Source organism: Mus caroli, unplaced genomic scaffold (assembly GCF_978045245.1).
Source record: "Mus caroli unplaced genomic scaffold, Mus_caroli_1 scaffold_9, whole genome shotgun sequence".
Classification (NCBI taxonomy): domain Eukaryota; kingdom Metazoa; phylum Chordata; class Mammalia; order Rodentia; family Muridae; genus Mus; species Mus caroli.
The window spans coordinates 68,774,936-68,800,218 of record NW_028227264.1 but is presented as its reverse complement, the minus strand read 5'-3'; the positions used below and the strand labels follow the sequence as shown (position 1 = coordinate 68,800,218).

Below are 25,283 nucleotides of genomic sequence, written 5' to 3'. Positions count from 1 at the left end.
CAATGGGCCTCTCTTTCCAATGATGGCCAAATAGGCCATCTTTTGATACGTGTGTTATATTTTAACTTGGCTTAACCAGACACCTGGTTTAATTTCTCTACCAGATTCTACCATCATCATCATCATCATCAGGTAAGCAGAGATAAATCCCTTACATGTTTAAATGCCTTTTACGGGGCCTAGGAACTAAGGGGCAGAAGAGGACCAGATCTTCAAAATGCTGAATTTAAATTCTTCCTGGAGCTGCTCCTTTCCTCTCCTGGGCATCTGGGTATCAAGTCTATTTATTTTCTTTGCTCTGATCCTAATCAGAGACACTGCGTACCACCCACTGCTCCAGCTTAATGACGGCGAGAGAAGCCAGCTGAGTTCTCCAAGCCAGCGTCTCCAGCCAAGGCATTCACGACGGCAGGTGATCTGATTATATTGTACTGATTTCCGACGTTACAATTCAATTACATATTTCAAAGAAACTCCGGAACAAGCTAACTAATGTGCTGTCTGTCCTGTGTAACGGGATGCGATTTGGATCAGAAACTAAGGCCCCCATACCTCAAAGCATATGAGGAAAACTGGGATGTAGACATCGACTTGTATTACGCTCAGCGAAGAAACAGTCAGCCCAATTATGTTTGAGGCTGCAAACACTAGTCAGTGGGAAACAGGGAAAGGGAAATCCAGATGAAATTCAATTAAGGCAAAGTCCTACCAATGTTAATTATCCCTGGTTATATAATCCCAAAGTGAAGCTGGAAAGTATACAAAGGAATGACAACAAGGGCCAAGGTGCGGTGCGCATTCCAAAAAATGCCATTTAAGAGATTTGATCCAACACAAGGAAAAACATTAGAGAAGTCACATTTTATTACCAAAATTAAAAAGTTCACTTAGAAGGGAAAGGATTGAAAGTTTTAATTGGGGGGGGGGGTTGCTGGAGCTGTGAAAAGAATAGGCAGTTCTGATACTGGCTAGCTCACGTTTGTAGAACCCGTAATTTTTCCACCTACCTCATGTAAGTCCTGCTGAGTTCCAAAAGCATCCTTTGGCCAAATGGTAGCCCTCTGGTCTATTCTACAAAATATAAAGGAAAATTATGTCCATTTGAAAGAACCATTTTGACAACACACATTTGAAGCTGGCGGCCATAGATCTTGGACATGTTCCTGTGGAAAATCCCAAGTGGTCCCCTACCCATCAAAGGGTAACATTCAGCCTCCTTCAGTGGTCTGGGACACACAGAGGATGTGAGCACAGGAAATCTCTCTGACCTGCTCTCCTCTGTTTCTCTAGCTTTCCTCCCCAGTCATCCTGGTGACCCCTGTTTCCTAAGCACACAGTCCCTATTCTACTTCAAACCCCGCCCCTCTAGCCATTCTGGGTCTGGGATGCTTTGCCCAGATCTTCACATGGCTGGCTCTTGCCAATCAATCATCAGCTCGGCTCACTATCCCCTCCCTGGGGAGGCCTTCTCAGCCTCCTCATCCATGCATATGCAGGGGCTAACAATAAAGAGATCACTTTAATAAATTGAAGGGACAGACATACACCCATGGTGTCCCTGTGATCTCCACAATGTACACCTGGACCCATACACACACACACACACACACACACACACACCATATGTATGCACACTCACAAAGGTTTTGTCCTGTCACTGAATTTACACAACAAATTCTATAGTCGATGCTGGGTTAGATACTGAAGCTGGGTTTTGCCACTCAATATCTCCAAATAGAAGAAAAAGGAGCAGAAAGCAAGGCAAGGTGTATGATGTTGAGTTCCTTGTTTGTTTAAAAACCAAATGAAACAAGAAACCCTACTCCTGGTAGATGCTCAGGTCCAAATCCAGACTTGTCAAATTCTATGTCCGGTGGCATATGTTAGACACCACCTGAGTTTGTCTGCCAGAGCTCCTACTTTAGTTCGTAATAAACAAATTATAGTTCTTATTAAAAGGCCAGCTGTCTTGCTGAATACAGTTTGGGATGCTTAGTCCATGAGTTAACTTGTTTTAAGAAGACTCTTCTGCAGATAGAGCCATTTGTAGCTGGAACACTGAGTCAACTTAGATACTGAAGACAACGCTCTCTGAACGGCTCCCGAGGTTAATGAGTTCAGCATGCCATAACCCATTCAGAAAGGTACACTGAGCAACACCATCGGCCTAGTTCCTTCAAAATAATAAGTGAAATGTTCCCTGTAGCCGAAAGTTGGGTCAGTGTGCTTCTGAGAGTATATAAAAGAGTGGCGGAACAGGAAGACCATGCAGGAGCACACCGAGGATGCCCTCCACACCCGCACAGGCTAGCATCTTCCCCCTGCAGTCATCAGAAGGCTCAGGCTCCCAGTCACCAGGTCAAGCATGCACAGCCACAATGAGCAGAGAGTGAGGAAGACTTTGAGGTTCCGCTGCACCACCTCTCTTGGTCTCCTGAGCCACCAACATGGCAAGGTAGCAAAAGGACTCCTGGGGACAGAGATTAAGCCATCCCCTTCTTTCCAAATCATTGAATTGGTCCTAAGTTCTTTGTTATCTACGGTGGTCCTCAAACTATGCTTTCACGGTTGTTGTAAACCAAAGAAACTAGGAGTGTGGTGTTTTAAAAGATTTATTTTAAATCATGGGCCCATGTGTCTGTATATGAGAATATGCATGTGAGCCCAGGGTGCATTGAGGCTAGGAGGCAATGTTGCAACCTCTGCAGCTGAAGCCACAGGCAGCTGTGAGCCATCTGTCATGGATGTTGGCTTCTCTGGCAGCTCACCAAAACTTGCTTATTATTAAAATATGCCATTAGTCATCAGAATTATGTAATGATTCCAGTGTGCTGTTTTATGTGACTCTAGACCCCCTGTATTGTTTTTATACAGCTGTCAGTAACAGTGAGCATCATTTATGAACAGCCCTTCATGTCCCATGAGGCAGCTATTACTATCTTCTTTAGAACTAGCCCAGAAGACAAAAGACAGACAAGCCATGGGAGTTGGGCTTTAGGTCATTGGCAGAGCCCTTGATCGGCAGTGAAAGGCCCTGGGTTTGGATCCTGGACCTGATGAAGGAAGAAAGAGGAGAAAGGGAAAAAAGAAAAGGGAAGGGAAGGGGAGGGAGGGAATAGGTTAGGGTAGGAGAAGGGAGGGGGAGGGGAGGGGAGGGAGAGATGAGGGGAGGGAGAGATGAGGGGAGAAGAGGGGAGGGGAGGGGAGGGGAGGGGAGGGGAGGGGAGGGGAGGGGAGGGGAGGGGAGGGGAGGGGAGGGGAGGGGAGGGGAGGAAGAGGAAAGATAGTCAGTCATGAAGAAAATGAAGAAGCAGCATACGAAGACAAGAAGCTAACAAGAACCTGTTTTGTAGTTACCAGAGAGAATGCAGTTTTAAGGAAGAAAATAATGGAATCCAAGACTTCACCAGTCCTCATGCGTCCAGCTGGTCATGCCAGGTGGTTTAATCAAATTACTTCAATTAATCCTCAAGAGTACCACATGAGATTAACATTATTATACCCATTGGCCCAATAGAAGGAAGGGCAGCTAAATAATTTCATTGTTTATTCAACATGTATTTATTAAGTATCAATTATGTACCTTAATCTAGATCAGGTACTGGGACAAGACAGTGCATAAAAAGACCACTGTCATAGATTCATTTTAGGATTTATCTCTAATTTTACGTGTATGGATGTTCTGCCTGTATATGTGTCTGTATACCAAATGCGTGCCTGGTCCCCACAGAATCTAGAAGAGGGCATCAGATCCTCGGGGAATGGAGTTACAAATGCTTGTGGCCATCATGTGGGTGCTGGGAATCAAACTGAGTCCTCCGGAGAGCAGCAAGTGCTGTCTATTGCCAAACCATCTCTCCAGCCCTAGGGTCTGTATTTTCATGAAAGGAACAAAGACATAAAAAAACAATAAGTCAACAATAACTGATGACCCACCGGATGGCAGGATTGTGGAGAAACAGAAAGCAAGGCACATGAGACCAGACTAGAAGGAAAACTGTTCAAGCCCTCACAGTCAGAAAGTGCCAATCACCCAGAGACAAGGAGCATGACAGCCTGACATAAGAGTGTTAAAGCTCAGGGCTGGAGAGATGGCTCAGCAGTTAAGAGCACTGAGTGCTCTTCCAGGGGACCTGAGTTCAATTCCCTGCAACCACATGGTGGCTCACAACCATCTGTAGTGAAATCCCATGCCCTCTTCTGGTGTGTCTGAAGAGAGCAACAGTGTACTCATGTAAAATAAATAGTGTTAAAGGTCATATAAGGAGGCAAAAGTAAACAGAAGTCTTGCTGGAAAAGCTCAGTCGTGACTGAGGAGACAAGTATGCAGCTGAGTTCAATTCCTTCTCCCCCACACCCTTAAGACATTGCTTCAACCATGGTCAATCCTGCCAAGAAATTGTCTTATACACAATATTCACACCACACTGAAATTCTCCCTTCAGTTCTACTGCCTTCCCTCCACCCACAGCAGCATGCAAACAGCTACATGTCTCCACCAAACCCACATCTCTGGAAGGCAGAGATGAGCAATTCAGAACAATCTGTCAATCCATCACAACTTTGGTTCCTAGCCAAGGCCTAGGTAAGCAAGAAGGCATGCAGCATGTACTCTCCAGAGCCCAACAGTGGCCCTCAATACTGTTGCCTTGTTCATCACAGATACCATCATTCTGGTTGCAACAATGGCTGGCACAAGCACCACCACCACTGCCAGCATCTGCCACCAACACCACCATTAGCATCTTCACCTCCATCAGCAGCATTACCATAATAGATACCATTACCACTAACAGCATCACAAGCCATACCTCCACCAGCAGCACCACCAGCAGCACCAGTACCATTACCACGAGAATACCTCCGACATCACCTCCAACATCATCATGGGCAACACCTCAACATCACCACAAGCAATACCTCTAATGTTACACAAGCAATACCTCCAATATCTATGAGCAATACCCCTAATATCACATAAGCAATGCCTCCAACACAAGCAATACATCCACCAACACCACCCGGTAACATCACTACCACCACAAGCAACACTTCCAACGTTACCCTGAGCAATGCCACCACTCTTATACGACTAAAGTGTCACCACTGTCATACCTCCACCATCAGTGCCAAAATCAACACGATACAGTAAGTAAAAATACGGATGCTTAAAATGAACACGTCAATAGAGAAATACCAACGGTAATTGTGTACTGATGCTAAAATGGCTTCTCCCCTGGATCTATGCCTCTGAGCTTGTGGACAGCCCATTGAAAGGCAGCTTTAAAAATTGGCATGCCCTTTTTGCTGGATTCCTGAAGTGTTTGCAGAGTCGGGCTGCAGGGCCATCCTGTAGTGGGCCTCTCTGGGGAGGTGTTTAGGAATTCAAAACAACAAAACCAACTAAGCATTCAAATATTTTTCTTGGCCCCAGAACAACTTCAGACCACAGGATGTGATAATTTGTGAAAGAAACACTGTATTTTAGCTCAAGGTTTGATTTTTTTTTTACATCAGCATTTTAACTATAATTTAATTAGTTGATGGAACAGTCCTGCTTCAATGAAAAGCTTCCAGCTAGCCAGTGGCTGAGAGAAGCTATCCCAGCGTCCCCTAAACTGTTCATCTCTCCCTTGCCAATATGTTACCAGGATTTCAACTTCTTACCTCAAATGACTTGTTTATCTGTCCCCTCCTCTCCACACCCCTCTCCACCATCTTGAGCAAAGCTGCTATTATCTTTTTGCTGAAATAACAAAGGTTTCCTTCTGGTCTCTCTATTCCTCCTTTCCCAGAGCATTTCCCACAAAAGATCTGGCCACTCACTACCCTCTGCCCACTGCACTCAACGCATACCATTCTGAGAAAATCTAAGGATTCACCAGCAGCTCTGGAATGAGTTAGACAACCTGGGCAGGAGGAGTGAAGGACAACCCATGTAACCATGAGTTCCCAGAGAGACACTCACTCTACAATTCTGAAAATGTCTTATGAGGTCTGAAGGATTTAGTGTTGACCCACCTCTTTATTGTCTTCTCAGGCCACGCCCATCTGTGCTGTAGTTAAAAGGGCATCCTTCCAGTTCCTCCCAAGCACTACACTCCTTCCAAGCTCATGCCTTCAGGCATGATGCCTATCTTAGGGTTTTACTGCTGTGAACAGACACCATGACCAAGGCAAGTCTTTTAAAGGACAACATTTAATTGAGGCTGGCACACAGGTTCCGAAGTTCAGTCCAGTATCTTCAAGGCATGTAAGGAGGAGCTAAGAGTTCTAAATCTTGTTCCAAAAGCCATTAGAAGACTGGCTTCCTGGCAACTAGGAGGAGGAGCCCACATCCACCGTGACACACTTCCTCCAACAAGACCATACCTACTCCAACAAGGCCACACCTCCTAAGAGTACCACTCACTGGGCCAAGCATATTCAAACCACCAAAATGTCCTTGTGCCCACCTAGTTCTTCCTTCCCAATCCATTTCTGAATTAACTCATTTTTCCTTTAGAAACCATGTACCTCCCAAATATGTCTTCTTTTTAAGGGGACCTGTTGCATAGGGAACTACTCAATTCACAATTCCATATCTTTATAATTATTTAAAAGTCACTTTTGATGGCAAGCTCTGTGGGACAGGAACCATGAATTTTGCTCAACATTTATCTCTGCAGCCAATCCCAGCACAGGATATAGGATTTTAATTTTATATCAACATTTTAACTATAATTCACTTAGTTAATGGAACTGTCTTGCTTCAATTAAAAGCATGCATCTAGCTAATGGCTGACAGATCTAACCCAGAGTCCTCTAAGCTGTTTATTTCTCCCTAGCCCAACAGCCAGTATGATGTGTGTGTGTATGAGTGTGTGTTTGTATATTTGTATATGAGTATATATATTTGTATGTATGTATGTATATATATATATATATATTTGTATTTATATGTATGTATATATTTGATAATAAAGTATTTATCTCAGACTCCTGAATAGTTGCCAATTCTGATCAATTATTAAGTGTGCAAGGCCCGTGCTCCCTTCTCTCCCTGAGGCATGCCAGCAAAGCCTGCAGGTTGCAAAGACTCTCACTCCCATAAGTATGTTTCTTCCTTGAGAAGGCTGATTAGCCAGTTGGTGCCTAAGACTAGTTAGACAGCTAACCTGTAATTCAGAGAACCTTGTCAGAAAGAGTGTAAGATAAGCACCTAACTGTATTCAGAGTGCTTCACAGCAAATTGGGCCTTAGGGCTAAATAAAGCTGACCACAAATGTCATCACAATATTTACAATATTCCTCAATATTAGGATGCAGCACTCGATATTAGGATGCAGGAATGTATAGCCGAATGGCTACTGGCTGGTGGGATTGCTGTCATTTCCTGAAACTCTTTCTGAAAACAAAAGGTATATCCCAAGAGGGTAACCCTGAACAAAACATTCTTCACATCACACAATAGCTCTACACGTAGACACAGACGAGATGCCAGTAAACTCCAGTAGTATTGTATTAGAAACAGCCACCACCCTTGGCACTGGCATTATAAAGGGCCTCTCTCTGTGTTGTCTAGTACACACCAAAGACAATCTCTTACTGGTTCTTTGTTTTAAATACACCTATTTTTAATTATATATATTCTGTTTCAGGGTATGTGGGCATGAATGCAGGTGCCCACAGAAGCCAAAAGGCATCATATCCCCTAGAGCTGTTGTGAGCTGCCCAACATAGGAACCAGAACCTCAACTTGGGTCTTCTCCAAGAGCAGCTAACATTCTTAACTGCTGAGCCATTTCTCTAGGCCCTCTTCTTGGTTCTTTATAAACTTCTGAGCCAAATAAAGAAGATCAAAGAGCACAGGTTTTAACTTTAAAGCCACTGAGTTAGAAATTACCACAGACTGAAACTCACACATCGAAAAATTAGAAGTCAAGAGATGCTCATCAACTGACTAGTAATTCATACATCCACTTGTCCAGGTCAACAAATTCCTATTGAGAGGACAAAGATGTCATTAGGTAAGCCCAGAATTGCTTATCCCCAATAACACACTCACAGTAACTAAGGACTCAGACCCCACCTCCTACCTTATACTCGTGGAGGTTAGGGTCTATATCTACTAGCAGGCTATGGTAGCATACAATTTTAGTTCCAGTAACTTAGGAGGTAGAAACAGGTGGATCCCTGTGAGTTCAAGGCCAGCCTGGTCTACAGAGCGAGTTCTAGGACCGTTAAGGCTACATAGAACAACCTTGTCCCAAATAACAACAAACAAACAAACAAACACCAATAATCAGAGATAGACATGACTTAATTCAGACCTCCTAAATCAAAATATTTAGAGATATAGAGTAATAACCAAACAATTTGGGGGGATTCCTAATTGGAAAAATATTATTCTAAAAGCCCACAGGCAATAGTTTAGGAGGTGACCAATGCAGAATCAATCAATCAATCTCTCTCTCTCTCTCTCTCTCTCTCTCTCTCTCTCTCTCTCTCTCTGTTGCTGCCCTGGCCTCCCAGGGAACACATTACTGTAGAAGGAAACACTTTTCCTAAAGTCATTTGGCAAAACTTCAAACTCAAGACATCTCAGCTTCCTAGGGCTAAGTGTACCTTCATGTTGGTGTGATACTACAGAGAACACAGCCAGGACCATACCACTACCCAGATGCTAGGAGAACAGTGATCCTAGACCTATAGGCCAGCCTCTGGACTAGCAGAAGGAAAGAGGGTAAATAGACATGGATGTGGCAGAAAGCAACCTCTGAATGTGGGGTTCACTCAGCCTTTCTTGTCCCGTTCATATGGGCCTACTTACTTCATGATAAACGGTACTTGGCTTAGGGTCAGACTGAGAGAGAAGGGTGAAGTGATTGGAGAATCAGAGGCATAGTCCCAGTCTCCCTGCAACTTTGTCTCCCTCAAATCTGACAAGGCACACCAGACTCTTGTTTGAAGTCATCACAAAACTAATGCTTAATTCTCTTCTTTCTTCAGACTCCTGGTTCTCCTAAAACCAAGCCACCAAAGACTATACTGACTGCAGCTACCCACTGTGTTCCATCCCTAGCACCCACATTTTCTGAAGCCAATCTCCTTTTCTATGCCATGTGGTCTCATGGGGATCCATCAGTTTCTTCCCTCTGGAAGTTAATATTTAAAGCAGCATTTATGTTTGAATAGATGGTCTCTAATTGCCACACTGTTTGGAAAGGATTAGGAGGTGTGGCTTTGCTGGAGGACTTGTATCACTAGGGACAGTCTTTGAAGTTTCAGAAGATCTAGTCTCAGTGTTCTCTCTGCCTCCTTACAGTTCAAGGTGTGAACATTCAGCAACTGCTCCAGCTGCCTACTACCTGCTGCCTCCACTCTCCCATCATGGACTCAAAACTTCTGAAACCATAAGCCCATAATAAACTATTTCTTCTATAAGTTGCATCGGTCATGATATCTTATCACAGCAATAGAAAAGTCACTGGTACTTTTATAGTAATACAAGCACCAATGAAAAGTCCTTAGCGCTGATCTCCAAATGTGGCACCCCAAGGGTCACCCCCCTATCCCTGACATGCCAGAACTCCATGAACCAAGCATGATCCTTTTCTAGCTCCAGAGCCAAACCATTTGTCCCTAGTTCAATTCAGGAAGCCAGTCTCATAATCTACCATCAGATCCTGTTTCAAGATTCATTTCTGTTAGTGTGATAAAAATACTCTGCCCAGAAGCAACCTATGGTAGAAAAAGAAGAGAGTTTATTGGGCTTACAATTCCTAAATGCATCCGCGCTGCCAGCTTGCTTATGCTTGGCTAGCTTTCTGTGTGCTTGTACGGTGCAGTGCCCAGCCCATGAAATGGGCCCGTTCATGAACAGGGTGAGTCTTTCTGCCAATGAAGACAATTCCCACCAACATACTCATGTGCCACCCTAATCTAGGGAAGCTGTCTTTGCAGGGTGTCATAGTTATTCCTGGTGATCAACTTGACTACATCTGAAATGAACTACAATCCAGAATTGGAGGGCTCACCTGTGATCCAGATCTTGAAGCTGGAAGACACAAGCTTCTGACCTAGATCTTGGCATGGAGATCTTGAGGCACAGTGGCCATGAAAAGCTTAGGCCCAGGCAAGGTAGTACATGCTTTTAATCCCAGGAGACTGAGGCAAGGAGATCTCTGAGTTCAAGGACAACCTGAGACAATCAAGTCCCAGATCCAGGCATGGTGGCACAAACCTTTAATCTGGGCTACACCTTTCGCTGGAGACCTACATAAGGACCTTGGAAGAAGGAAGGCTCACTCTTCTTTGCCTGCTTGCACTTACTTGCCAGCACATCTGTTGGAACCTACTTCTGCAGAAGACCAGCTGAAACAACTAGCCTCATGGGACTGAGCAACTATTAGATTCTTAGACTTCCCATTCACAGCTGACCATCGTTGGGTTAGTTGGACTACAGACTGTAACTCATCACCATAAATTCCCTCAATATAGAGAGGCATTCCATAATTTCTGTGACTCTAGAGAAACTCTGACTAATACAACAGGTGATTCCAGGTTTCGTCAACTTGACAGTAAAACTAGCCAGCTACAGACCACCTGTCCTTCTTCAAACCACCTGAGTTTTCAAAGCACATCAACTCATCTTCTTCTCACAGATGCTAATGTTGCCAAGAAACAACCATTTGGACATTGACACTCTGGAGATAATTGGCTATACACTAACAAGATCAGCAAGACAGACAGAAACTACACATGGAAGGACCACATTCCTTGACGTTGATTCTCCAACAGCCACCATAGCCGCCAAGGGCTACCTTTGCCATGTATACTCTATGCAAATGTCTTTGAAACATAACCTCATCATAACTTGAGCAAAGAAGGATCCAAATCACCAGAGCCTGCCCAGATGTGCTTGACCACATTTGGGCAGGAGGTGTGTGAACAAGGAGTACCTCAGGATGCATGCTTGCCCCGATTGGACATGATGGGAAATACTACGAATCATTGGTTTTGCCTTTTTAAGCCCATGCAAAACATGACTTGGAGCCATTCTCCAGAAACCCAGAGATGGACTTGACCAGAGAGCCCATCAGTCTGTCCAGTATTTAACTAAAGCTTGCTTCAAATTTGCCTTGAAATTGCAGTAGTGGTCTCATTCTCAACTAGTGGGATTAACAGCTTGGATGCTGTTTGAAGCGACACACCAAAGAACTCTTGAGGTCAACCAGGTGGCTGGCTCCACAGAACATCCTTCTAAATGTGGAAATTTATGTTCAAAAAAAGAGGGGAAAACTGCATGGAAAGTTGGGGTGGTGAAGAACAAGGCTCTGAGGTAGGGGTGGAATTAAATGAAGGGGAGAAGAGACGCGTTAGTGAGAAGAGGGACTGTGGGAAGAAGGTAGATCAAGTCTTGTGGAGTGGGAAGGAGGGCAAGGACATGATCACCAGTGAACCACCAGTATTGTGAGTAAAGTACCTGCTGGAAGCCAGCATCTGTGCATAGCCCTAGGCAAGATCCCTCATTTAACCCTTAACAACAGTAACCCTGGGCCATAGACCTCGTCATTCCCTTGTTAAGAAATCCACCCAAAAAAGAAGCAGAGCTAGAATTAACACTCAGGGCTCTTCTACTGCCAAAGTCCCTCCTTTCATAGCTCAAGGTCTTTCCCAGGGAGCTCTTTGCCGTGGGTCCAGGTTTATTCAATGTGTGAGCAAGCTTGTTGTCTAATGTCAGGGTGCAGTCTAAGAAGCCTCTGACATTTAGGTTACTCCTGATTCTTCTTCTCAGCCTTTCTCCCCCCGACCCCACCCACGTGAAAGGACCTTGGAATTTCCTTTGTTCCTGGCACCTGCAGGGGACTGGGTGCTTGTTCATAACTCTCTCTGCGCTATTGGGCTTCTCCAGAAATGCAATTTTGCTCAGCAAGAGGGGAAAAAAAAAACTTTACCCACAAAAGTAAATCACTTAGAGCAACAGGTGACTGGGCCACAGATTGATTTTAAACATCATCTGACCTCATATAAAAGCCATGTTTAATATTTCTATTCCCAGCTAAACTAAATCATAATGACCACCATGACCATGAAAACTTCCTTTCTAAGCAGGGCAGTGGTGGCACACAGCTTCAATCCCAGCACTCAGACAGAGGCAGCTGAATCTCAGTGACTCTGAGCCCAATCTGGTCTGCAGAGGTAGTTCCAGGACAGCCAGGGCTACACAGAGAAACCCTGTTTTGAAAAACTAAAATCAATAAGTTCACTCATTCATTTATTCATTCATTCTATTCTAGAGGCTGAAGAGATAGCTCACTGGTTAGAAGCATGTATTGCTTTTGTAGATGACCTGAATTGTTTGGGTCCTACAACCCATGTCAAGCTCCTGTAACTTCAGTTCTAGGGGATCTAGAACCTTCTTCTGTCCTCTGCAAGTACCCACACACGTGACATAAACAGCCCCCCCTCTCTTCTCTCTTCTCTCTCTCTCTCTCTTCTCTTCTCTCTCTCTCTCTCTCTCTCTCTCTCTCTCTCTCTCTCTCTCTCACACACACACACACACACACACACACATTTTAAAACAAGTCTTTAAGAGTAAATGTGGTTCAGAGTCTACTATAAAATGTGCAACTACAAAATTAAGTAGAACAAATCACTCAGCAATGTGTGTAAAACACACACACACACTTAGTCCTTCAAAACTCTAATCCTACACAGGTTATGAACAGAAGAAAAAAATACAGAGAGGAGACGAAAGGGATCTTTGTGTGTTGTTGTGTATAGTGTATAGTGCATACATAGTATGTGGTGTACATCTTGAAAAGAGACAGCGTTGTTGACAAGAGAAGTCATTGCATCACTGAGAAGATGGGAAGTAACCTTCCTGGTCTCCAAGTGGCCTTGACCACAGCCCTTAAACCCGCTGTCTGAGTCCTCAGCTGACGTTCAGCTCATACACACCTCTGTCTCTTTTGTTCCTGACTCTACCCCACGTTAAACCACCAAGGTTTCTAAAACATTCAGACATCAAGGACAGCATGTTCTATCTCCAGGAAATGCGTCTAACAATGATCCCTAAGCTTATCAAACATGTTCCTTCTGGGAATTGGATGTTCGAATGCTTAGTTCTGGAAATTAAGCCTGTTCCTTTTAGACAGAAGCAAACTCATCTTGTGGTAATTATCAGCCTACTTGGTGCTCTCTCACCTTGAACAAACGCGTGGATACATTTAAGTATTCTGTGCTCCGAAAGTGTTCTTGGTGGTCCTGTCTACTCTGAGACTGGTCTGAACTGGAATCAAGTATCATTCCAGCAGGAATTCTCTTTCACACACAATTCTTTTTCACATCAACACTGAAACAGTAGCAATGAGGCCTAAGTGAACATTACAACAGTGGTTCTATATAAGTGGAAAGATTACAAGACTAACATTTGGATGAATTTCTACACTTTCCAACATTGCTATTATTATTATTATTTCAATTACTATTACTATTATTACTGTCAATGTTAATAAATGTCCCTTTGCCTTGTACCAAACCAATGTTAGATAAAAGTGCTAACTATGTATCAAATGTCCAAGGGTGGGTTTCTTAGAGGAGGAGGAGGAGGAGGAAGATGGGAAGCAGAAAATACCGACAGGGTTTCCTTCCCGTAATGATCACGAAGTCTTCTTCAATCAGTGCAAGGACTTTGTGTGGAACTCTGTTCTCCATAACAAGAGGAGGAAAATATTTTTATCTGTGTCAGTGAGAACCAGTATTCTTAAACTAATGTCCATCTATGTCTAAGCTTTTACACAGCTAAAGCAGTGGGCTTTTTCAATATGAGAGCCAAAAGAGCCTTAACCATTCATTGGAAGAACCAACTCTTTATATTAGAAGAGAACCTGAGGGATGGAAGCAAGGGGATCACAAGTTCAAGGGCATCTTCAGCCATGGAGTGATTTTGGGAATACTTATGGCTAATGAGACTGCTCTCATTAGCCAAGAAACAGAATAAAAAAGACCAAGAATGTCAGTGCACGAGCAAGTCACCTGTAAGACCATGACCTTCTTAATGCAAATGTTCTTGTATCTCACAGGTTGGTCTGTGTCTATTGGGGAGGAAGGAACTGGGATTGGGACTTGCTGTTGGAAAGACACCCCAGAGAACCCGCTCATGACCCAAGCGTGGACTAAGGAGTCTCGACATCAGGAAGAGAAGCTATTTGCTATTTCTACTTCATCCCTGCCCTTCTCACAAAACACCAAACAGAACCCAAGTAGCTCAATAATGAGGAAGTGGGCGTGGGAATGCGCAGAGCACCTGCCCTGGAACAATCCACACATGCGCATGGGGATAGCTCCCTTTGTATTGCTAGAAAGCTCTGTCCGCTCCCCTCTTAAACATCTTTTCTCCTTCAAGCGGAACTCATTAGGAATCTGCTCACTTCTATTTAAAAAAAATGTTTTAAATAAAAACAACTAGTGACACACACACACACACACACACACACACACATTGTCTCAAAACAAAAGATAAAAGGCTTTATTCCCCCCCCAAGGGAAAGTAGCTGCCAAGAAAACTTCCTCTCTCCAAAATGCAACAAAGCTTTCAGCCTTTCCTTTCATCTAAGGGATCACAAACAGAGAAACAGGAAAAGCATCAAAGGCTATTATGCTTGCACAGGGTCCTCGGCTCCCTGGAAAACTGGGGACTCACAGATAAAGAAGCCAGTGAGCTTCCAGTTTAGCCACCGGCCTAATTAACACCAACGCTGCTGAGAAACAGCCCCTGTTGATACAGAGGAGGTCTTTAATGACACTGAAGGCTTAATTTTGTCATAAATTTTAATACAGTATTTTAAATACAAGTGAGTTAATCACTCTCCAAAGTCAATTCACTGAGCTGGGGAAGAAATCCCCACCTTCATTAGTAGTCTCTGAGATTCCTAAATTCCCCCTCTTTCCTCATAGCTGAGGGCATAGGCTTTAGCAACAAAACTCAGTTAAACTGATGCATATTCATGCAGTTGCTCTAAACTGATTTACAGTTCTTGTCTTGGCCCTGGTACCCAGGGGAGTGAGAACCGAAGGAAGCCACAGCCTCTCTGGGTTGTGGTAAGCCACTGGTGGGCTTTCTAGTTCTGAGACGGGAAAAGCAATTCTCTAGGTGTACTGATCTCGTTAAATACCAGACACAGAGGAGCATCCAGAGTAGCCAAACATCTGAAAAGCACTCAGAGGCACCAAGAGGCCGTGGTAATATGTAAACTGTCAACTAGAAAAGGGTCTTTAAAACACTGCTGGCCTCTACGTTCTAGATGAGGAGTTAGCTGGAGCTCGCAAGATGAGCAGTTGCCAGGAAGAGGATTGAAGTAGGCATCCTTAATCAAATGCCAAGTAGCCAGCATAAGTAAATGGGGGGCAGGGGCAGGGAGACTCTGCCTGATCACTATATCTTAGTGCAAAGCAAGGTATGCATACCCCAGACAGCCCCACTCTTGGAAGTTTTCAAACACAAGCTGAAAACTCTAGATTTTTCAATACGGACTCATAATCGTTTACAACACTGTGGGAGTCGAATGTGTCCCCTCACTACGCATCCACATAGGCGCTGCATTTGTACTGCTGAGGGATGTAGGATGGGGGCAGGAAGGGCAGATGGGCAGGAGGCCAAGTGGAGTGAGGAGGCTAAAACAACCTGAGGTGGCTAGGAGAACATTCCAGACAGCCATGGGAGTCTTACAAGAAGAGGAGGTCAAGATAACAGTTTCAAAACTTGTTTTAAAGAGTTCCCCCCAACAAATGTTTTAGGAATCGTTCCTGAAAAGGTACAGTGTAATTAAACCACCCAAGATGTCCATAACCTTAGCCTTTGCCTGTGCCCATCATAGGACCTTCTGTGCATTCAGACAGGACGCCATGCTTTTCGCACTTTAACCTAAAAGACCTAAGAGTGTTATTTTAGGCCACAGTTGGTGATCATGGTGATCATTTGTCACACTGACATAAAAAAAAAAAAGATATGTCCAAATTTTTTCAATGCAAGCATCAGGCTGTGGGTATAAAGCACCTGAGATGCAGATATAGCATCTAGTCCCCTGTCTCCAGCATCTGAGATGCAGATATAGCATCTACTCCCCTGTCTCCAGCATCTGAGATGCAGATATAGCATCTACTCCCCTGTCTCCAGCAGCTCCAGGACTCCCCATAGCTACAAGGACTGACAAAGTCCCTAAGGACTACCCTTCACAATTACCCCAAACATGAATGGCCCCTTCAAGGCCTTTGTCACAGAGTGATCTTTGACACTCACTACTATAATGTTCTCCCAACACCAAGAACATAGCACTTTACCCTCTTGAGATTCCATTCTGACTTCTTCAAGCATTTCTGACCCAGACCAGAGTCTGGCAGTATCCTGTTACTATATATGTCTATATATGTCTCCATCAGAAATCTATTGGTGCTACCATCACAACAGCGGAGATCAAATTAGATTACCCTGCAGAGGCCTTGTAACAATCACAACAAACAGGGATTAGCACACACACACACACACACACAAAAAAAAAAAAAAAAAAAAAAAAAACCCAGACACGTAGAAGACAAGAGTAAAAGATGCAGAACTAAACCCATTTGTCTATGGCTACCTACTTTTCAAGAACACTGTCAGGACATACATTGGAGAAAACACTGCCTCTTCAATAGGTGGTGCTAGACAGGCTGGGTATCCACGTGTGAGGGAATGAAACAAAACCCTATTTCTTATTCTATACCAAAAATTAAAAATTAAAGACCTTAATCTAAGACCTGCAACTCTGAAACTATCCAGGAAAACACTTCAAGATATAAGCCTAGGTGAGGACATTCTGATAACTCGAGATTATGACTGAATTATGGGAATCACATGAAATTAAGAACCTTCCATCCAGCAAAGAAAACAATCGCCAAAAAGAAAAGAAAACCTGCAGAATAAGAGGAGAGCATCACAAGCTATACATATGATGAAGTATTAATATCTGGAATAAATGAAGAGATAAAAATTAAATACAAAAAACCCAAATAACTTCACCAATAAATGGGGAAATGAAGGGAGGCAGTTCTTAAGAGAACACAAATGGTCAATAACCATACAAAAACTGGTTAACATCCTTTGTAGCTGCAAGTTTGGCTACACTAATTTGGCTCCCTGTGGGTTGCATGTGCTCGCCTGCCCAGGAGTCATCTGGACTCTCAAATGGCACACACACACAGACACAGACACACAGACACACAGACACACAGACACACAGACACACAGAAACACAGACACACAGACACACAGACACACAGAAACACAGACACACAGACACACGTCAGTTAACTTTTTGACATGCCATGAGTATCTCAAAGGCTGGGCACTCCTAAACCTTCCCCTGCTAGCAAACACACCCCTCTAGTACTCCTGAGATACCTAAAACTTTCCATGCTACCCCAGGCCCAATCAGGGATACTGCCAGTGGCCACTTAGCTGAATTCTTACATGACTGGTTGGCTTTCACTCCTGCAGCTCTTATGTCCCATCCTTCTTCCCCGAGTCATGGAGATTCTCTCTCTCCTTCCTTTCTCCCAGTTCCTAGCCCATGCAAATCTAAAGGTTCTACCTCTGCCTACCTGCCCAGCCACTGGCTGTTGGCTCTTTATAGATTGATCAAAAACCAATTGGGGACAAGGACCTTCAGGGTTTAGACACTCAGAGTCCCGATTTTGCAGGAGGGGGGATTAATTCAAAGTATTGGTACCAATCCCCAATAACTCTTAGCCAGCAAATTAATGCTACATTGGGATTCAACTCACCCCAATCAAGGAAACCAATGATTCAGGCTGGAGACTCGGCTCAGTGGTTAACAGTGTCGGCTCACACTTGCAGAGGACCCAAGTTTGGCTACCTGCACCTCTGAGAAGGAGCTCCCAACTACTTCTTTAATTTCAGCTCCAGAGGGTCCACGGCTCGCTTCCAGCTTCTTCGGGACCCCCGTGCACACATTCGTTGTACCTCACACACAACACACATACAAGAGTAAACCAAGTGACAGCAAATGCTGACGAGGATGTGGGGAGACACACACGAGACACGAGTAGCTGTGACGCAGAGCAGTGCAGACACTACAGACATCACAGAAGAGGTTCCTCACAAACCTCAAATACAAGCAACATGTCATACCACTCCTGGACAGATACCCAAAAGACTAAAAAAAAGTCAACACCCTACAGATGTACTTGCACTTTCGTAACTATTGCTGCACTGTTTTCAATAGCTAGGAAACAGGACTGGTTTAAATGTCCATGGATGAATGATAAAGAAAATATCACTTTCAACATCATTATGTCACCTTCAGAAAAACACATGAACCTGGAGATCTAGTCAGGTAAGATAAGCCAGATTCAGACAATAATGATGTTTTCTCTCATACATAGAGTCTTGATTTAAATACAGACATGCATACATCTAAGGAATATGGCGTTGGAAGTTGGAGAGATGGCTCAACAGTTAAGAGCACTGACTGTTCTTCCAGAGGTCCTGAGTTCAATTCCCAGCAACCACATGGTGGCTAACAACTATCTGTAATGGGACCTGATGCCCTCTAGTGGTGTGTCTGAAAAGAGCAATGGTGTACTCATATACATAAAATTAATAAATCTTAAAAAAAAAATAAAAAGGAATATGGCGTCAAAGTTGAGGGAACTATTGGGAGAGAGAAGGGATTTAAAGGGAGAACAAGAGAGGATACTGGATGCCCTGTTGCTTTTTGTTACTGTCTTAACACCATGACCTAAAGCAATGTGGGAGGAAAGGGTTTGCTTACTTATTTGGCTTCCATATTCCATCATCAAGGGAAGCCAAGGCAGGTACCCAAAGCAGGAGCCTGGAGGCAGGAACTGAAGCAGAGCCCTTGGTGAAACACTGCTTGCTGGCTAGCTCAGTTACCTGTCTTATACAGCCTGGATCCACCTGCCTTAGGATGGCCCATGATGGCCTGGGCACTCCCACATCAATTAGCAGTCAAGAAAATGCCCTCATGGGCATGCTCATAGGTGATTCCAATGGAAGCCATTCCTCAGGTGAGGTCCCCTTTTCCTCAAGTGCTATGACAAGGAAGGAAGGAAGGAAGGAAGGAAGGAAGGAAGGAAGGAAGGAAGGAAGGAAGGGAGGGAGGGAGAAAGACAGACAGACAACTATCACATTTTCTGTTATTTAAACGCACACATACACACAAAACCAGAGGGGGCTGTTACCATGAGGAAGGCACACTGGGGTTTGGCAGGGGTGGCATTTAGAGGAGAAAATGTGACAAAGTCTCATTACAGTGATTTGCATAAATAACAATGTCACAATGAGACCCAGTTAATTATTTTTTATACTTACCAAAAAGTTGGTAATCTTTTAAAAAATAAAAATCGCCTTTTAAATGTGAAGAGGAGGAGGAAGAAGGGGGAGGAAGAAGAGGGGAAAGATGAGAAGAGGGAGGAAGAAGACGGGAGGGAAAAGAGGAAGAGGAAGGAAGGAGGAGGAATAAGGAGGAGAAGGAGAAGAAAGAGGAGGGAGGGAGGAGGAGGAGAAGGAAGAAGAAGGAAGAGAAGGAAGAAGAAGAGGAAGAGGAGGAGCAGGAGGAGGAGGAGGATGCACATATGCCTGAGCCTAGCCAGGTGTTGGGCTGATACAACAGGGCCTATTGTGATGAATGTGAGATACTGGACTCAAAGATATGTTCACCCAGAGATCTCATCTCACCTGGTCATCCCATTACATGATTCCAGTAATATGTTGAGGTTTTAAAAAGTTCCCTGAGACTGTCGCTGGGTAATAACACGATGGTTGTGATCAGCGACTCCATAGTTGAATGCTGCCAGCCTAATCTAGCTGGGAAACCCAACAGGACTAATCTTAACTGGCATGACATCACTCATGACCTGTGACTTAGCACAAGACCCTGTGATTGCTGACAGCAGCACAGCGCACAGAATATTCTGGAATGCTATGAGCTCAGAAAGCTAAATCCTGTGGAAAGGAGAAAGTCAAGCACATAGGCTTGGAGGATGGATGGCAGGGATCTCTGGAGAATTGCTAACCAGAAGGCACTGAGGACTGCAGCAGGCTCATTGAATAAGGAAAGCTTACTGGTGACTCAACGCCTGGTTTTCCTCACAGTTAATAGTCTAGGAACTTTCCAAAGTCTTATATACATATACACAGGTATATATCTTTTAAAAAAAGATTTAGTTTATTTATTTCATGTATATGAGTACACTGTCTTCAGACACACCAGAAGAGGGCATCGGATCTTACTACAGATAGTTGTGAGCCACCATGTGGTTGCTGGGAATTGAACTCAAGACCTCTGGAAGAGTAGTCAATGGTCTTAACCACTGGTCCACCTCTCCAGCCCATATCATGGGTTTTTTTTTTTTTTTTCAATCATCACCTTTGAGAGTCCGATTAAAGCACAACTCACCAACCCCAATAATTCAGAACTCCTGCTCTATCTGGTCTCTCCTGGAACCATCCAGGTCCATACTTTTTCTTAGCAGGTCATGCGCAAATGATTACCAAACACCCTCAGCCTTTTTTCTGACCACAGTAAAATTCCCAGTTAGCATCCCAACCACACATACGACATAACACGGTTTTCAGTTTGTTGAACTGGAGAAGCTTAGCTGGCTAATGCCATTTCCCCATTAGCCTCTGCTAAACGCCCACACCCAAAGGACCACACCCCATGTTCCATACACAAGCATGCATGCTTTAGCTTTGAGATTGGTTGGCTTTTTTGTTTGTTCCGTGCTCTTCTGAAATATGCATGGGAATGGGCTGACCTTATTCTGGCTGAGAACAGCCTTCATCAGGCTGTTGGGGTGGGAGAACAGGCGAGCTGGTCACTGCGCAACAGAGTCAAGCCCAGATGAAAAGAGGTCTGTTAGAATAAAGCCTCAAACAGGAGGGACAGACTCCTCATCGGTGAGGAAATAACATAGCGTACAACAGTGAGTTCCTGAGGTCAATCTATAAAATAGGCAATGACCCAGAAGGAGGGTGTATCCCTGCAAGAAGCAAAATGCAGCAGGAAGGCTTACTTTGGGTCACTGTTTAAGGGACAAAGGTCATCATGGTGGGAAAAGCATGGTGACAAGAACTTGAGACTGGTCGTTGTGTCGCATGTGCAGTCAGAAAGCACAGAGAAGACAGACGGGTGGGGTACAGGCTCTAAAGTCTTAAGACCTCCCCTTAGTGACCCACCTTCCTAGAGGTAACAAGGGTTCAAACATATAAACCTATGGGAGAAATTCCCCACTCCAACCACAGCAGAGTCAAATGGCGGCCATGACTCCACTTCAAAGAGTGGACCATCCCTTTCAGGGTTCTATGCTCCTAAATTTAGTATGTTGGGCCCAGGCTGTGTTCTCTTTATGACTCAGACCGCACTGCCTTCAAAAACAAATTCCTAAAGGTCACGCTCAGAGGCAAAGCACTCCCTGTCCCCTGAGTGAGGGCTACTATGATCTAAGAGCAGGGTGCTACAAGACGGCTCACAGAACAAGCCATTGAATCCTTCCTTCTGTTTATTTCCAGAAGAGACTTTCCATAGACAGCTGCCATGCCAAGGTCCTGTCAGAGGGTCATGCCAACCTTCTGCAGGCAGCTTTCCACCCATATCCTGGCTCTGGATTCAGAGCTCTCTCCAAGGAGGTCTAGTGGGACTGAAGCCAGTCCTGGGATGCTTCTGGACTGAGGTCACTCGACAACACGTAGGTCGACACAGACACTACACCTGTCCTGCCAGGATCACGCACTGGAGGTGCTCACTCCAGCTCAGTTCTTTATTTGTGCCGGACCAGGCTAAGGGAACTTACTTAGCATCTCTCAGGCTCAGGTCCTCCATGCAACTGATCTATGAGCCCATACAGACCTAATGTGATCTCAGTCAAAAGCAACTGGCATGGTGTGGATTCGACCACCATCATTAAACGTCGGTATCAACAGAGATCACTAATAAGCACTGAATTTTCTCAGCCATAAAACAATGGGCTACACAAATTCTCCTCCACAAACAGACCTACCACCCTATCCTCGGGAATAGGGTGAATGAATGTCGGAACTTGCGATCTTCAAACAGAAGATGAGGAAGGCCCTGAGCCTCTCTCTTTAATGCAATGGGCTTCTTCCCTTCAAGGCCCCTTTAAGTAGTTTCTCTGACTGTGAGGAAAGCCAACAAAGTCAGGAATCCTTGACTCACATGCTGATGGGCAAGCATACAGGTCAGCACATCTAGGAAGCAAACTAGAGGTGATGTGTAGCTTCTGATCAAAGGCTCACTCACCTTGGTTGAAGTCGCACCGTTTCTTGGCACCTGAAGATGCTGCTTTGTGGACTCTCATGAGCCGGTGTTCCCGCTCTGCCCTGGCACTCTGACTGGCTGGGTCCCACATGCTCTGTCTCCTACAAGACAAAAAAAAAAAGGAGTCATCCTACAGATAAGCTGTCTGAGGCAGTCATTTCCATGGCACTACCTCTGGGCTGGGCTCAGTTCAGGGCAAGAGGCAAGGAGACATTTCAATGACCAAATGTAATAGGTATTTTTTTTTCTCCCACTCAATTGATGATCTGAGATTATAGAGGGGGTAGGCATACCACTTCCAAAAATAAAAGATTTTTTAGGCATTACAAATTATATAGTAGGGACAAGAGAGATGGCTCAACAGTTAAGAGTTTGTACTCTTCTTGCAGAAGATGTGAGTTCGATTCCCAGCACCCATACTTGCAGCTCACGACTGTCTATAACTCCAGGCCCAGAGGGACCCCACCATTCTAGGTTCTAAAGGCAGCTGCACTCCAGAGTGCACACATACACAGAGGCATGGAGTGTTAAATAGTTAAAACATGCTTACTTAGAGATTCCTGTGTTTTGTGAGTCCTTCGCCTACAGGTAGGTATGCATGTGCATCAGGTGCATGGTGGCTGGGTATCCAGAGAGAGGCCAGAAGAGGTATTGGATGCCCAGCACCAAAACTACAGATGGTTGGGTTGGAGAGCTGGCTCATTGGTTAAGAGCACTGACTGCTCTTCCAGAGGGCCTGAGTTCAATTCCTAGCAACAACATGGTGGCTCACAACCATCTGTAATGGGATCCAATGCCCTCTTCTGGTGTATGTGAAGATAGCTACAGTGTACTCATATACATAAAATAAATAAATCTTTAAAAAAATGCAGTCATGGACAGACCATTGTAGTCAGACTTTGGCTACTTTGTTGGTTTGTTCTTTCAACCCCCTAAGAGAATTACAGATGATTGTGAATCACCATGTGGATGCTAAGAACCAAGCCCAGAGCCTCTAAAAAAGCAACAAGTGCTTTTAACTGCTGAGCCCAAATGAAATAGTTTTTTAAAGAACATTATAGAATACCTCATAATAATAGCTATAAATTTAACATATCAACACTTACAAGATATTCATTCTTATGGAAAATAATGTCTGAATACTCACAGACACAAACAGGTTGGGAGGAGCTAAACTAAAATCTTAATAATTCTCTGTGAAGATGTCATTTTTGCTACATTTAGGGTTCCATATAGATTTCCCAAATTTTCTATAACAGAAAAAAATGTTCTTTCTGTATGAAGAAATAACTTAAAGCGAGTCTGAACACTAAGGCACACTTGTCCCATGTACTCCAGTCCCATGTCTGCCTGATCTCTCTCCACTGGTACCTATGTAACTATGCCCATCAGTTTACCAGCATCCACACAGACCCCAATTCCCAGTGCCCATGGTGTCATTGCCACTGATGTAAAAACCCTTCTGAGGGCTGAGCCGCAGTGAATAATACAAAAACATTCATACTACAACTAACCCTGCCGAGAGAGAGAGAGAGAGAGAGAGAGAGAGAGAGAGAGAGAGAGACCGACCTACCCAAGCTAGGACGATGGCCTTTTATGCAAAAGGTGAATTCAAAAGGACTTTGAAATATATACCTGACATTTATACATTTTCAAGACTGTTCCCTTGACAGTAGACATTTCTGTTCACCTACTAAACTAGTAACAAATACAGCTTGCAATTTAACAGGCCTCAAATCACTGAAATTATATAATTTCATATTAAGCTAAGAAAAACTATATTATTTAAAGTGGTTTTCATTAAGAGAGACCATAAAGTCAATTCAGTGCTTAACTCAAAAAAAAAAAAAAAACAAAACTGGACCACTCCGTGTTACTTGGCTGAGCTACAGAGCCCATACTTTAGTCCTAACCTCCCTAATCCAGATCCAGAGTTGGTCTCGCCATCAATCCATTCGCCACCCGTGCGGGCTCAGCTGCCCTGAAAGACACTAACAGCTGGCCTGCTGGTGGTAGAGGATGAGACTCATCGATCGTATGTGGCTTCCATACTTGTTTTCCGTCTCTGCCCCATACGACGACTGAACAGGGACTCTGAAGTGGGGAGAGAATTGTAAGAAAAAGTCTTCAGTGAACATCTCAGAGGAAATAGAGTGGGAAGCAAGAATTAGTTCCCTTGGGTATTTTGACAAAGAACTACTTCCAGTCTGGCTGCCTCTTTCCAGGAACTTACACCTTCCTGCCTCTTGCCCTAAGAGGCGCTTGGAATGGCGTCATTATGGAGCGGATGTGAAACATTCCTTGTGGACTCTTGCGTTGGGCTCTTGATGTCCAGCTGGTGGCGCTATTCCAGGAGGCAGGCATGGGCCATTCAGGATGTTGAATTTTGCTGACAGAGATAGGTGGCTGGGAGTCTTTGAGAGTGTATTATTCCTGGCCACTTCCTGGTTGCATCTTCTGTTCTCCTGTCTGCTAAGAAGTGCAAACCATCCTCTAGCTCTAGTATCTACTGCTGTGAAGGTCCCGCTGCCATGGTGCTCTGTCCACCTTCGTGAGAGAAGGTGGGTGGAAAAATGCTAATAAAACCATGATCCACCATAAAGTTTTCCATTCATGAAGAGTTCTCTCTGTCAAATACTAGGTGATTGTGGTGGTTTGAATAGGTTTGGCCCCATAGATTCATGTGTCTGAATGCTTTGGTCACAGGGAATATCACTATTAGGAAGTGTGACCTTATTGGAGGAGGTGTGGAGGAGGTTCAAGGAAGTGAATTGCTGTGTAGGCAGGACTTAGAGGTCTTCTGTGCTCAGGCTCTGCCCAGTGTGGAATCAAGTCTCCTTGCTGCCTGCAGAAGACAAGTCTCCTTCTGGTGGTCCTCTGATCAAGATGTAAAATTCTCCACTCCCCTAGTGTGCTGCCATGCTTCCTGCCATGATG

At 44.3% G+C, this 25,283-nt stretch overlaps 1 protein-coding gene across 4 annotated transcripts in view; it reads right to left on the bottom strand.

The window, feature by feature from the left end:
• Fam13c (family with sequence similarity 13 member C) overlaps positions 1-25,283 on the bottom strand; it is a 111,023-nt gene that overhangs the window by 52,314 nt on the left and 33,426 nt on the right. For all 4 annotated transcript variants that reach the window (XM_021174614.3, XM_021174609.3, XM_021174611.3 and 1 more), the window contains 2 exons: positions 22,329-22,447; positions 1,008-1,071 (listed from right to left, as the gene is read on the bottom strand). In XM_021174614.3, the coding sequence (XP_021030273.1) occupies positions 1,008-1,071; positions 22,329-22,447 (183 nt within the window). The remainder of the gene's footprint in view (positions 1-1,007; positions 1,072-22,328; positions 22,448-25,283) is intronic.